This window comes from Hyaena hyaena, unplaced genomic scaffold, assembly GCF_003009895.1.
Source record: "Hyaena hyaena isolate Hyena2069 unplaced genomic scaffold, ASM300989v1 scaffold_827, whole genome shotgun sequence".
Lineage (NCBI taxonomy): Eukaryota > Metazoa > Chordata > Mammalia > Carnivora > Hyaenidae > Hyaena > Hyaena hyaena.
Window position 1 is genome coordinate 1,829 of NW_024081458.1, and position 15,665 is coordinate 17,493.

At 36.2% G+C, this 15,665-nt stretch overlaps 1 protein-coding gene across 1 annotated transcript in view; it reads right to left on the bottom strand.

The window, feature by feature from the left end:
* Positions 1–1,399: 1,399 nt before the first annotated feature.
* Positions 1,400–15,665, bottom strand: part of LOC120221991 (D-ribitol-5-phosphate cytidylyltransferase-like) — a gene marked incomplete at its 3' end in the record, with an annotated part of 159,743 nt that continues 145,477 nt past the window's right edge. The window contains exon 8 of the mRNA XM_039219683.1: positions 1,400–1,484. Coding sequence (XP_039075614.1) covers positions 1,400–1,484 — 85 coding nt within the window. The remainder of the gene's footprint in view (positions 1,485–15,665) is intronic.

The window sequence follows — 15,665 nt, forward strand, 5'->3', positions numbered from 1 at the left end:
GATTATTTTACACTTTTGTGGAGATTTTGTCCACCTACCACTGAGCATTTACTATTTTTAATTTTTTTTAAGAATCAGCTTTAAGGCCCATTTAAAATTTTTTTTTAACTTTTTAAATTTATTTCTGAGAGAGCAAGCGTGAGAGCGAGGGCGAGCAGGGGAGGGTGAGAGAGAGGGGGAGACACAGAATCTGAAGCAGGCTCTAGGCTCTGAGCTAGCTGTCAGCACAGAGCCTGATGCGGGGCTCAGACCCATGAACTGTAAGATCATGACCTGGGCTGAAGTCGGACACTTTACTTTAGGTGCCCCTAAAGCCCGTTTTTGTATTTAACAGCATGGCCTCTGGAGCCAAGATCCCTAACTATGAATCTAGCTGTGCAACCAGCTTTCCGTGTGACTTTGGGTAAATTATTTAAGCTCTGTGGCTCAGTTTAACTGTCATTAAAATGAACACTTCAGAATTGATCACAAAGTTAATTACTAATATATGAGAGTTAAGGGTTAACTTTTCCAGAACTTGTTCCCTATAAGCGGGCTTCCTGGAAAGCTTCAGAGAAAAAAAAGCTGTAGACCACAGCTCTAAGTCAATAAATCTTAGTGCACCTTTGAGGTGATAAAGAACCAGGTTACATCCTCGCGTGTTACAGAGAGAAATCTGTGGATCTCCCAACATGCATGGCGAGTTGGTATCTCATACTGGTAGTCCTGCACCTCACAAGCTGCCACAAGCCTCAGACCCTAGTCTGTTAGATATACCAGAGAGAGTTTTGATCATCTGTTAGACCTAAATTCAGGGCAGGCAGAATAGCTCTACAAAGGTTCTACCATGCCACAATGGTGTTGGACCCCAGTACTTTATCACACCAGGGGAAGGGCTAGTACTTCCTTAATTATGCAGCTTAAAAGCCACACTGCCCAAAGACTGGAGTCTAACATTAGCCTTACGATTCATTTGCAATGCTACACAGCCCAACGGTCACTGCCTCTGTTCCTGAATCCATGGACCTTCCCCACTAACTACTGTTCTAGAAGACTGCTGTCTAGCGTGACTACTGTCATGTCAGTCATCTTGGTTTGCTGGAATACATTTAGAGCATTCATAACCATCCCTGCACCTAGTGCTTTATTAAATGTTTGTTATGACTGTTCTATTCCACTTTTAACTTCCATATTTAAATGGCACTTTAACACATCACCACACCTCCATTACCCCTTGGCATTTTATACTTTACATTTGACATTTTACTATTTGTAAAAATCTACGCTAAATACTTTAAACAAGTATCTAACTGAAATCGCCAAGTATATCTGTGCATATATTATCATTATCCTTAAGAAAGCTGAAGCACAGGCATGTATTTAAATAACCTGAGATCATAAAACCAATAAAGGGTAGTACTCAGATGAAGATCTACTGGATTTCCTGGCCCATTTACATAACATCCACAATACAGTGGTTTCAGTTTACTCCAGGTGACTATTACCTTATCATGAAAGTCAGAAGGCCTTTCATCAGAGAAAGCGAAACTACAGATTCCAAAGTCAACTCAAGAGAAACACTCCATCTGGAGAAAGGCATTTGAGTACTAAGAAGTTTAATTGATGCCACATATAATCTCAGTACTAAGAAGTTTAATTGATGCCACACACAATCTCTTAACTTAGATCATTTTTCTGGGTCCTGCAGAGGGAACCAAGTATCTAAGAAAGATCTTCCAATGCAGATTCTTGGATTTTATCCTGGAAAAGAGTTAAGTGTTTCTAAACCACTGCATTCAATACATTCTGAGTAGCTGGTGATGGTAGCAGAAGGGGTTATAGTGGTAATAATCCCTTCGAAGGCCATTATGTTCTGATGCAAAACTACAAAGATTATGGAATAGAATATATAGACCCTAATCCTAAAGAGCCTGAGCACTATCACAACAAATTCAAGGCTCCCATTTCATCAAATTATATATCCAAAGCTGAATACTGTGTCTATATAAAAAGGTAAAGCTTCCAAATACATATCCATTCAAGCTTATCTTCTCATTGAGTTTTACCACATGTTATACTATATATAATTAGGAGCGCCTGCGTGGCTCGGTCAGTTAAATGTCTGACTCTTGGTTTCAGCTCAGGTCATGACTTACGGTTTCATGAGTTCAAGCTCCACATTGGGCTCTGCCCTGGCAGCTGGGAGCCTGCTTGAGATTCTCTCTCTCCTCTCTCTGCCCATTGTCCACTGTCACTATTTGTCTCTCTCAAAATAAATAAATAAATTTAAAAATTGTTATACTGTATATAACTAATGGACAACTTTGTAGTAAATAAGAAATTACTGGCTTTAGCTCACATCTATTTTTTGGCAGGTATGTCCTTTAAGTATTACCCATTTTGTCATTTGAAAATGAATAATACTTTAAGAGGTATGTACAGTAATATGACCTCTTTCTTCTTCCTAGTAATGAATAAAATATTTGGAAGCTGAGAACTGACATGCTGACATCAACAAATCTTCTGTCTTATTTAAAAATGTAACAAGAAAGAATAGAGTATCCTATCCACTGATGGACTAACATTTCATTCTTTCAACTGGGAAGTATTTATTGAGGGTTCTGAGCCAGACCCTAGACTGTACATTAAGATCATAAGATTATTAAGATCATGAAAATGAACAACTCAGGAAACAACAGATGCTGGCAAGGATGTGGAGAAATGGGAACCCTCTTCCACTGTTGGTGGGAATGCAAACTGGTGCAGCTGCTCTGGAAAACAGCATGGAGGTTCCTCAAGAAATTAAAAATAGAACTACCCTATGACCCAACAATAGCACTACTAGGAATTTACCCAAGGGATACAGGAGTGCTGATGCATAGGGGTACATGCACCTCAATGTTTACAGCAGTGCTTACAACAATAGCCAAAATATGGAAAAAGCCTAAATGTCCATCAACTGATGAATGGATCAAGAAGATGTAGTTTATATATACAATGGAATACTACTTGGCAATAAGAAAGAATGAAACCATGCCATTTGCAGCAATGTGGATGGAACTGGAAGGTATTATGCTGAGTGAAGTCAGTCAGAGAAGGACAGATATGATATGTTTTCACTCATACGTGGATTTGAGAAACTTAACAGAAGATCATGGGGGAAGGGAAGGGGAAAAATAGCTACAAACAGAGAGGGAGGGAGGCAAACCATAAAAGACTCTTAAATATACAGAACTGAGGGCCCCTGGGGGGATTGGGGGGGAGAGGGGAAATGGGTGATGGGCACTGAGGAGGGCACTTGCTGGGATGAGCACTGGGTGTTGTATGTAAACAATGAACTATAGGAATCTATCCCCAAACCAAGAGCACACTTAACATACTGTATGTTAGCCAATTTGACAATAAACTATATTTAAAAAAAATAAGATCACAGCAATGAACTACCCAAAGTTTCTGGCCTTATGGAGCTTAAGCCATACTGGGAAGATGAAATCAAGTTTAGACTTGTGTTTCTCCAGTTTATTAGAAATACAGATTTTTATTCCATTAGATGTGTCGTGAGGTCTAAGAATCTGCATTTCTAACAAGTTTCCAGTTGTTGCCGTAACTGGTTCATGAATCACACTCTGAAGCAATAAGAGGTTAGATAATTTGAACCCACTTTAATCTAAAAGTCTATTCTCATTTTTACCTAAGAGTGTGCCTCCATCTACCAATCAGAAGATAGCTTTAGCTTTGACTCTACTGAAGCCATTGCCTTTCTGTATCATCTAAAATAAATTACCCCTATCTTGGGGCTCCTGCTGGCTCAGAGGTTAAGAGTCTCTTGATTTTGACTCAGGTCAAGATCTCATGATTTGCGAGCTGAAGCTCCCCAGGGGCTCTGTTAGCGCAGAGCCTACTTGGAATTCTGTCTCTCCCTCTCTCTGTGCCCCTCCCCCATGTGTGTGTGTATACTCTCCCTCAAAATAAATAAACTTAAAAAAATTATCTGTATCTTGATTAAATCTATCACAGTATGGCAAAAATACATGAGGAAAACTGAAGAATTATTTCAACTGTTTTTTCCAAATTCTTACCAAATTTATAGAATCATATAATTTAATTTTACAGAATTTTAACTTTTTCTAACTAACACAGACATTGCCCAGATATACACAGAAGTATAATTAGAGCCCATTTTCTATGTAAGTATGTACTACTAAAGTATAAGCAAGTTATATTCTAGTCAAAATGTCATTGAGTGAATTAGAAATAATACCAACAAAAGTTCCTCATCGGTTTTAGAAATGATTTAAATAGTATACTGAAGACTATCATTTATTACCTTCAGCTATGCATTCACTGGAAATTACCGATAGGTAGGTAGATAGATGATAGACAGATAGATCGCTTTACTCCCAACCTACTGTAAAATTTGAGCATTCATGAAACATAACAGGTTGTATTAGCAGTTCTTAACTTTGGGCAACCTTGTCCTTAGACGAAAGTCAGCAATATCAAGAGACATTTCCAGTTGTCACATGTGCGATGGGAAACTACTAGTGGCACCTAGTGGACAGAGGACAGGGATGCTATCAAATACTCAATGATGCACACACAGGTTAACCTCCAGAATACACACACACACACACACACACACACACACACACACATACAAGGAAGCTAAGAGCATAGCTGTACTGAAAAATCCTGTGTTTGATGGAGACATCTAGTTTTGGGTATTTGGCATTTATTTGTGAATCAGTAACTGACAACAAAGGCAGTAGTATTCTAGCAACTTGAAAGCTTTAATATAGCCATTCTTTTTACAAGGCAAATACTAAAATTGATTTTATCAAATGTTTTAATATTTTTATCATATCACAAGTGTGACAAATATACATTCAAAATAACTAGGTAAAAGAAGGCATATATTAAAACCATATTTCAGCTCAATAAGTCCTGTACTTTGTTTTGACACTGTCATTAATTTTAAATAAGACAGGAAATATACAATAAGAAACCATAATCAACTATAGATGTGTATGAGGAGATTTGTGAAGAGTTATTTCATGTATTCTTCTACCAGAGAGAAAACTATCCACTAGATTAACTTTTAAGGAATTTTTAATGTCATCCCAACGGTTGCACAGCCCAAATACTACCATTGTAGTTGTTCAAATCCTCCATAGTAACAAAAAAAAGTCTAATACACTTTCCTCTCTGCTGATAAAAATTGCCATATTTATGCATAAAATAAAATTTCCATCTCCTATAACTTTTCATAATTATAAGTTGCACGTTAGTAACCTTGTGAATAAGCATTATTTAGTGTTGTATAGGTAGAAAATGATTTTGTAATATTAAAGATAATTTACATTTAAGCAAAAGTAACTAAAACATGCTCATGTTACTTATTTCAGAAGTGTGTGAACACATGTATACCTCAGGATATTTTTTAAGATGTATATATCCAGATAATAAAGAAAGATAGATTCGTATCTTGATATAGAATCAGAATCATGTTACAGATTCTCAAAAACAAACTTTACAAGTCAGGTTATGGAGCTACTGCTTCATCCCACTTCAATTCTCTCTTTGCAAAGTTCATTTCTTCATCACTCCCTCCATCTCCTTTCCTGACAGAAGGCTACCGGACACCGACTTCAACCGCATCACTCTAGCTGACTCCAGTTCACCTAATCTTTGCAACATCTGCTCTTTGCCCTTTCTTTCCCTCGTTTTGTGAAAATAGTTGTCTTCTGGCTGGGAAATCAATTAGAGCTCCTTGGGTGTACTTTGTGTTCTAAACTCCTCTCAGAGATTTCCATGATTGATGTATGCCCAGCAGCTACCTCTTTATCTCCAAAAATATATTTGGCTGATGTCCAGGCAGAGAGGTTTTCCAAAAGCTTACTTGTTCATCATCCTATCACCATTAACCACAACTATATATCTGGCTCTCACCATGTATACAGCTTTGTGCAAGGATCAGCGATAAAAGAAATGGTCGAAGAAATAGCCGTAAGAATAAATAACAATATAAAGCAGACTATGCATAGTAACACCACTGCTGTTAAGTAGTTTAGGAAGTCCAAGAACTGGAAACATGAAGACAACTCTATGAAAAGAATAGTATTAAAGTGAGCCCCAAAAGAACTTTGAAAGTAAGGATGGCGTATAATAAAACAGAATGCTGAGTAAAAGGTAAAAAAAAAGAAAAAAAAGAAAAAAAAAACCTACATAATTTCAAGGCATGAGCAAGATACTATTTTGGACTACAATACAGATAAGTGAAAGGTCCAATATAGACTGCAAAAGAGATGAAGTAACTGGTCGAGCTGTACAGACTTTGACTCACATGCAGCGAACATTCATTTGAAAGTACGTAGTATCAGTGCAAGAGAAAGAGACTTTAACTTAAGCAGGCAAGTACTTCTAGGCTTTGGAAACAAAAAGCCATGGATAATTTATTATGACCACAAACTCAAATGGATATATTTGGTTCAGTTTCCCTGGAGAAACAAAAACCCTAAGAGCCATTATTTAGCAAAAGCCATCACAACAATAGATAAACTCCTTGATGGTGTTAGAAAATAAAAGGAGAATGCATGCAAATAATGAAAATGGAATGCATCTCTAACTTATTAGGGGAAACACAATAATTAAAAGTATAAAATGGTATTTTTATTTTTTCCATGTTTTCATTCTTTTTTCTTAGTTTATTTTCAAGTAGGTTTCCATATAACACCCAGTGTTCATCCCAACAAGTGCCCTTCTCCATGCCCATCACCCCCCTGCCCCTCCCCCCCACCCCCATCAGCCCTCAGTTTGTTCTCAGCATTCAAGAGTCTCTCATGGTTTGCCTCCCTCCCTCTCCCCAACTATTTTTCCCCTTCTTCTCCCCCTTGTTCCTCCGTCAAGTTCCTCCTAATCCCCCTATACGTGCAAACATATGATATTTGTCCTTCTCTGCCTGACTTATTTCGCTCAGCATAACACCCTCAAGGTCCATCCATGTTGCTACACGTGGCCAGATTTCATTCTTTCTCACTGCCATGTAGTAAACCATAGTATAGATAAACCACATCTTCTTGATCCATTCATCAGTTGATGGACATTTAGGCTCCTTCTATAATTTGGCTATTGTTGAGAGTGCTGCTATGGACATTGGGGTACATGTGCCCCTATGCATCAGCACTCCTGTATCCCTTGGGTAAATTCCTAGCAGTGCTACTGCTGGGTAATATGGGAGTTCTATTGTTAATAAAATGGTATTTTTAAAATATGTATCCTGGGTCGCCTGGGTGGCTTAGTCGGTTAAGCACCTCACGGTTCATGGGTTCGAGCCCAGCATCAGGCTCTGTGCTGACAGCTCAGAGCCTAGAGCCTGTTTCGGATTCTGTGTCTCCCTCTCTGTCTGCCCCTCCCCCACTCATATTCTGTCTCTCTCTCTCTCAAAAATAAACTATTAAAAAATAAAAAATAAAACATGTATCCTACATTTAGAACCAAGGAAAGTCAATAAAGTGAAATGAAATCACAGTAAATAAGCTCTAAAACTATACCTCACTTTAAATTGCATTAAGATAACTAGCGAATTCATCAAAATCAACTGATGAAGGAAGGAAACTAACATACTCTCCAAACAGCATTTTTTTCCAGCTTTTTATAAAGGCTCCCCTCCTAAACATATTCATCAGGTGTGTATCTGAAATCAATTTCCTGAATTTGAAGTCCTAATTTTTACAAATACATGCCAGAAGCTAAATGTTGGGTATTCTTTTGGTTTCTTTTTAACTCAGTGTAACAGTTGTCTAGAACTTGTGAACAATGACCTCATTCCTAAGTGGATAAGGATGCAGAATAGCATTGTTCCAAATTAACCATCTGGTTCCTTGAGAAAGAGTACTATTTCATTATGTCCTGTGACTCAAAAGCATACACTGATAGAAAAAATGAAGATACATATATAAAGTACACAAAGTGGTATGTGAGGAGGATTATGCTTACCCCTTGTTAATAATCATCCTAAAACTATGACAAGCAGTTATAAATATAAACTGTTAATTTTACTAAATATAACATGAATATAATTAATACTATCCCAAGCAACTAGGTGGTCCCATAATTTTGATTTTTTTTTCTTTTTTACCTCTGGAAAACTGATCAGGAAATCTGGCCAACATCCCAAATAAACTAAAAGAATTTAATTGGATGGTCTTTGCTAGTTTCTGCAGTCTTATATACACACCAAAACCGCATACTCTAACTAAAATAATTGTGCTCTGACTGTTCAGTCAGAGGCCCCATAGTAGTGTTTACAGTGTTATTTCACTGTACTTAACTGTGTTCAGCTTCAAAAAATGAACCCATCTTTTATCTTTACGCTAAATTATTATGCCAGGTGTCAAAATAAGCATAAAATCACCCCACGCTGCATGAGCCTAACAGGGCTGCAGTGGCTTAATTTGTTCTCTTTCATTTCTGCTCTTATTTCATTTGCTATTTGTGATGTTTTGTTTAACTAGTATGTCATACACCACATCTAGTTAGGTCTATAGGAAAAAGCACAGATCCATACCCTCACTGGACACAAACTTGGGGGCAGCAGGCAAAACAAACTAGGTATCTGAGACAGCCTCAACAGAACCAAAGCTTGCTAAACACCCAGGGAAACAAACATGCTTCAGTTATATCCTGCCCCTCATTGGTGGTTACAAAAAAACGATAATTAAATTATATTCTCCAGGAAACAGGAAGGAGTGCATAAGCAAATACATGAAAATCTCCTCTAGTCCCTGTTTGTTCCAAATATAAAATAAGCATTCTTTAAGAACTTCATTTCTTTTATTATGTGAGTGGAAAATGGGTTGAAAAGACCTGTGCTTTTAGGAGTGCATGTGACGTCAGAAAACATTCAATACTGTGTGTCTCCTACAGAATTTTAAGAACCAAAACCCAGCATAATCTTTTTATAGGTATAACTGGTTTATGCCATTTCCAGCCCAACTTTTCCATCAATTCATTTTGCTCTTATGACAAAGTATCAGTAAGAGGAGTAGTAGCAGCAGCAGCAGCAGCAGCAGCGGTGGCATTCATCACCTTCACACAATGCCCCTAGCGAGTGCCGGCCCAGCCTCCCAACACCTGCACTTCCACCACACACGTCATATTTCAGCCCACTCAACAGAGCTCTTTGAATGTCTTGCACATGCTCTTCCCTCATGGATTTCTCTTTAAATAGCTAACTCCTGATTACTCGTTTTGGTTTAATTAAATGTCCTATCTGCCCTCCTTCTGCAATCTAAATAATTTCCCAGGGCTCTCTTATACTGGCATACTTTACTTAAGGCTTAGAATAGGCATCACCATTTGTAACTCAACATGTTTTTGTATTCATTTACTGTGTAATCCCCAACTGGCAGTATGTTCCAGACAACCTTGAAGGAACCATGCTTGTTTATGTCAACTTCCTATATCCAGGGACTAAATCTTGATAGGCAGGTATTATTTGGTAAGTAAATTAGGGAATTAAACTAATGAAGACTGATCACATCTTCCTCCTTATAAATCCCTTACTACTCAACCCAGTATATAGCACAAGCTATTTTTCAACATTTATTGAGTTAGAAAGAAATGAGAGCAGTCTCTTCTGTCACTGTCTCTTGTACATCTAGAGAGCTCTATCTCCAAAGTAAGTGTGGTCCATGAAATATCTCACACTCCTTAAGAAATCAAGGAAGGAATGTAACAAGCCTAATAATAAAGCCTTGAAATTCAAGTCCGAGTGGAATGTTCATGTATATTAAAACTGGGAAGGGTGCCCCTTACTTAGTTCCTTATTGTACTTTCTGACCAACTTCCTTCATGGATATGGTGTATGCATCATTAGAATCTAGATACTCAGTTCACACCCTAAGTTATGTTTCAAAATCTAGCACAGATAACTGTAACAAACATACACAGTCTCTTCCTTTAGTTTCAATGAGAAACATTTTTTTTTCTTTTCATGCCAACACAACAATACTCCCATTGTGTACTGAGCAGCTCCACACCCACACTGATCTGCCCAAAAGGTGCCTGGATTTCAACAGTGGTGACTTCAGCATTTTTAGATGTTATTTTCAAAGTAATACCTCTGAGAGGTAAAACTGTCATAAGATGTGCCATTTTGTGTTTGTCTCTAAGTTATGAGCTGAAAAGTGACACAAAGTAAATTTGCCCATATGGTAGAAAAAAATTATAAAACTAAGTACAGTAAAACCTTGTATTGTGAGTAACTTGTTCTGTGAGTGTTCTGTAAGATGAGCAAACATTTCTAATAAATTTAACTTGATAAACAAGTGATGTCTTACAATATGAGTATATTGTGACACCTAACGTCAAATGACCACAACTGAGCCAATGGTTCTTCTTTCTTTCTCCCTCTATCTCTCACTGACGGATTGTGGGTGACTGTATCCCACGCTTGGATGCTCAGTCTCAGGCCACAGTATTTGGCAGAAATCAAGGTTTTTTTCAGAACATTGGAAGGTGCCCAAACCTGGAGCTAGTGTATTTTTTGTCACTTCAAACCATCTGTGAACAGTCCTCTGCTTTTCCATACAAGAGTAAGCTTAGGAAAGTTTTACTTCATTCTAGGTCTTTGGATGGTTCCTTGGTAAATTAGCAAAAAAATAAAAAGATTCCATTGAGCTAATAGATAGCTGTGATTCTGTTAGCAATAGTGAAAGTCATCCTACACAATAACCTTCCTCTCTCGTTTCCCTCACAATAGCCATGAGTGTTTTCAAAAGAAACTGCATGTTAATTTGTCTATTTTTATTTATATTTTGTATTTTATTATTTTGCATTATATTACAGTGTTGTAATCATTTTTATATGAATATTTTTGAGTTGTGGAATGAATTATCTGGGTTTCCATTATTTCTTAAAGGAACATTTTGCATCAATATACAAGTTCTTTGGATTACAAGGATGCTTCCAGAACAAATTATGCTTGCACACCAAGGTTTTACTGTAATTCTTTTCCCAAGGGGACATCATCCCGACTTTAGGTATAAACTCTAATAAACAACTGTTTTTTTATTTGCTTTTATTTTACTTTTTCTTAAAAGAATACTTAGTAAAGTCATAATGAATCAATTAGCACCTACACTCATCACTTATTAATCTCAGGCAGATCATTAAACCACAGTTTTCTTATTTATATTTGTAAAATGAGGGGGAAGTCATAGAATTATTTTAGAGGATTAAGATACATAGCATAATCTCTCTGGCACACAGAAAACACTAATTGTTAGTGATGTTGCTGTTTGAGAGAAAACATTTTGTTAATTCTTTCTTTGGTTTAACAGTTTTTAGGCAAATTTAGAAGCCAGGACAAATTTTGCAGCTGTGAGCGACATCTCCTTCCAAGATCAGCCAAGATTCTCTAAGTTCACAGCACAAAGTTGATTTTTCAAAGTTCTGCATGAACTCCTAGTGTTAAAAAATCCAGTATATTCTCCTTGAAGGAGCGTATTACAGTTAAGAGGTGCTTGAGAAACAGTTGTTCTTCTTTCTTTCAAACGTCCATGTACTTCTTGGCTTTATTATACAAATGAAATCCTCAAAGTCAAGCCTAATTTTTAAAGTTCCAAAAGTATCATGTATATTTACAGATTCGTGAGATACCTAAAATTCAGAGGGAAATTTAAGTGCTTAAAATTACAAATACTAAGCTAGGACACATAAAGAATAAACGAGAAGAGGATTCTAGAAAGATAGTTCTTTTACTCTTTCAGTGTCTGTTGATCTCTCCATAAAAGCAGACAGTACAAGAAAGACTTCAAAACCAAAAATGTGTATCTACCACAAAACCAGTATCAGTGGGAGAGACAAACTGCCAGCAATTAATTTAAGACACTGTGCAGGAGAAAGTAGGGCAGGGGGAAAAGGAGCCAAAAGAAAAAACTCGAAACCATTATCAGGTACTCTCTGGATAGCTTAGCAGGCCATTCTGGAAAGAGCAGCCAAAACTAAAAGAGGTTTTTCTAGTCTCCAAGTTGAAAACAATGGAGCCACATAAAGGTTCTCACTCTTTTGTGATTATTAGGAGCCTGGACTCAAGCTAAGAAAACACCTTCTAAGTCAAAGCATCAGGCAGAGAAGTCATAATTGTCAGAGGTGCACCAGGTGTGACAGAGAACATCCATGTAAAGGAGGAAGGTAACAGAGATGGAAGCTCTGAAAGAGCATGGCCATCTCTCCCATCTTCTCTTGAACAAATGAGTAAGAAGCATATGCCATTAATCTATAAAGCTTACTCTGACCCACACTTTCCTCCTAAAAACAGATAAAAGCCCCTCTTACTTAAAAAGTAGCAACAAGAAAGGACTTCAAATATCATGTAAGAAATAAAAGAATAAAGAGCAAAACAATGTCCCTACAGGCAAAACACACGCATCAGAAAGGCACTGACACAACAGGTGAAAGCTGCAACCCAACATTTAATAATAAGCTAAAACAAAATGAAAAAAAAAACCCTACAAAACTCAGGACTGGAATCAATCAGAAACAAGGTGACTAGAACAAGAAATTGGGAAAATTTAAGAAAATAGTTTGTTTCATAAATGAAGGGTAAATTAGGAAGAACGCAGAAGTAAATAAATGTGACAGATAATGCCTAAACAGAAATATAAAATTGAAAATATAAAAGTTTAAAATTTAAAAAATTAACCCAAAAGAAAATAACAGCTACAAAATGGGTAAACAATATGTAGCTTTCATGGAATAGTAATATCTGAAAAAAAAAAAAAAAACTAAAGCAGTGGAATGGAAATATAGTACAAAACAATGCCATGAAAATGTCATGAAATAAAAAGATGTGAAATTACACAATAATAGACACATTGTGCACAGAGAAATATTAACCCAAAAGTACCAACGAGTAAATTCTAGTACAATTGGACTTTAAATAAAAAAAAATTAGTGGGCATCCAGGCAAATAGGCCAAAATTGTCTTTTATAAGACAATCAGATTTTAACCATACTTGATCCAAAAAATCTATGATAGAAGAAAATACAGAACCACAGTGAAGATGTCCAAGGAGCAAGTTTTGAACCAACATTTTTAGCGAGCCAAAACCAACTTGTAGATTTTTAGCCACAGACTAATTTTATTCATAAGCAAGAACTTGGAATACTGTGCTGAGGAACTCTCCCTCATAAATCTACTAAAGCATCAGTTTCAGAAACCAAAATATCTGCGAAATATCTGTTTAAGTCTTTTTAAATAAGACCAATTATAAATAGAACTAAGAACTAAATAATAAATAGAAGTATAAATAGAACTAAGTATAAATAATGGTTTTGAGGAAGAAAATATAGTATGTAATCACATGTTAATGGGAGAGGACATAAAAAAGGTTTGAGGTAATTTCACCAGTCTTAAGTGATAGTTAAAAGACACTACTAATTCAGACTAGGTAGGAGGAAGATGGCACTAGTTAATTTCAATGTTGCTCAGAAGAAAGGTCCATTAGACAACAGCCAAAAGAATTAAACATTAGTAAAAGACAAAGGTATTTCCTAAGAATTTTAATAGAAAGGTAGTCACCAAAGAGGGACAAGAGGAAAAACTTTATAAATGCAAAACAGCACTTATTATACAGATACTGAAACGGTATAAGGAATTAACCGTAAATCTTCAAAAAACTGGTTACTTATAGAAAAGGAAGGCTACAGGCACAGAAAGAAGACACAAAAGTTGGACTTCTCTGAGTATAATTTGCTTTGTAGATTGTACTTTGATACAATAGAATTTCATGCAAAATTATAAAACACATTTCTTTTGAAAAATCACTGTCTAAAAATAAGATAGGTCATATGATTTTGTGTATCCAGATAGTACAATAACCAATTACAATTTCAAATGACTCGAGAAAAATTGATTGTCCATCCTAAATAGGATAGAGCCTAAAGACAGTAGAGGAGAAAATACTTTACTTTCCATTCTCATTTCAATTGGAAATATCATTAAGAATCCAAGATGTGGGGCGCCTGGGTGGCTTAGTCAGTTGAGCGCCTGACTTCGGCTCAGGTCGTGATCTCACAGTTTGTGGGTTCAAGCCCCATGGCAGGCTCTATGCTGACAGCTCAGAGCCTGGAGCCTGCTTCAGATTCTGTGTCTCCATCTCTCTCTGCCCATCCTCTACTCATGCTCTGTCTCTCTCTCAAGAATAAATATTTAAAAAATGTTTTTCTTAATGAAAAAAAAGATAAATTAAAAGAATTCAAGATCTGTTTTGTTTTTAATAAATGAAGGAAACCGTGTTTTCTATCTCTGTTAACAAAATAAAAACTGGAAACAGTGACCAGGCCAGCAATAGCCAGCTAGAGAATTACAGTTTTAGTCAGGAAATATACAGATGAATCTAGAGTATCTTATCACACCAGAAAGCAGGAAAGTTATCAAAGACTATTAGACTAATGCAAAAAGGATCCAAGCCAACTTGAAAATGCTTCCAATGGCCACAACTAAGCATTAGTAAAAACATAACTTATGGATTAAATCTTAGTACATGTATTTTAAAATCATGACTGTATCTGTAATCTTCAGGGAAAAAAAAACAAAAAACAAAACCCACTGATACTCTCCAGAGCAGAAGCCACAATTTCCATCTTTCTGGCATTGCACTTTTTATCACTTTGCAACCTTCATGTAATAATGGTTCTAGACACTGGTGTGTACCTATACCACAGAAATACATAGGAGTAGACTTATGTACTTCTCGGGAGAAGTGCACATCACCACCTATGAAAACAACTATCTATTTCTGCCGAAAAAAAAAAAAACCCTTTAGTCCAAATGTGAACAAACTTCTAGATCTTATTACCAATTTCTAGGATATACAGAGGAAAGACAGACTTGTTAATTGACACCACAGGGTCACAATCAGTAAAACCCACACTACGGGCATTTCTGAAGGACAATTTACTCCATTTTCAAAAATAAATATGGAGATAAAAGCTGTAGATTAAAAAAAATTAAGAGACACACTAACTAGTGGTTATTTGTGGACATTCTTGAAAGAGAATGAAAGGAACATTGAAAGATACAATGATTCAAATAAATGGGAAACAGAAGAATAAAATACATGACAGAATTTGAGAAAGTTAACAACTGCTGGACACTTGAACATATTTTGGCACAATTATGCATAGGAGCAAGGTTATTGTATTATGGTTATAGTTTGAAATAACTATTTTCGTACAGATACATACTGAGATATTTATAGATGAAATGACAGGATAGCTGAGATCTTCTTTAAAATAATCTGGGGAAAATAAATGAGTAGAAAGAAAACAATACTGGCCATCAGTTGGCCACTGTTGAAGCCAGGTAACAGGTCCATGAGAATTCTTAATAGTATTGTCTCTTTTTAGTATGTGATTGAAATTTTCCATCATCAAAAGTGACAGAGCAAGGGAATAGTAAGAGAAAAGAAAAAATATATAGAAAAGAAGACTGGTAGAAGCTCAGGGACTATGTCTGAAGCTTTGAACAATATATTAAGTCTATTATGTCTTTCTTTTGAAGGCTCATTTCTTCTAAGATTAAGTTAATATTTAGTATGTTTTATCATATTATACAATAGGTTACCTAGGTTTACACTATGGACTAATCACCATAAAAATCTAAACAAATTATCCATTTA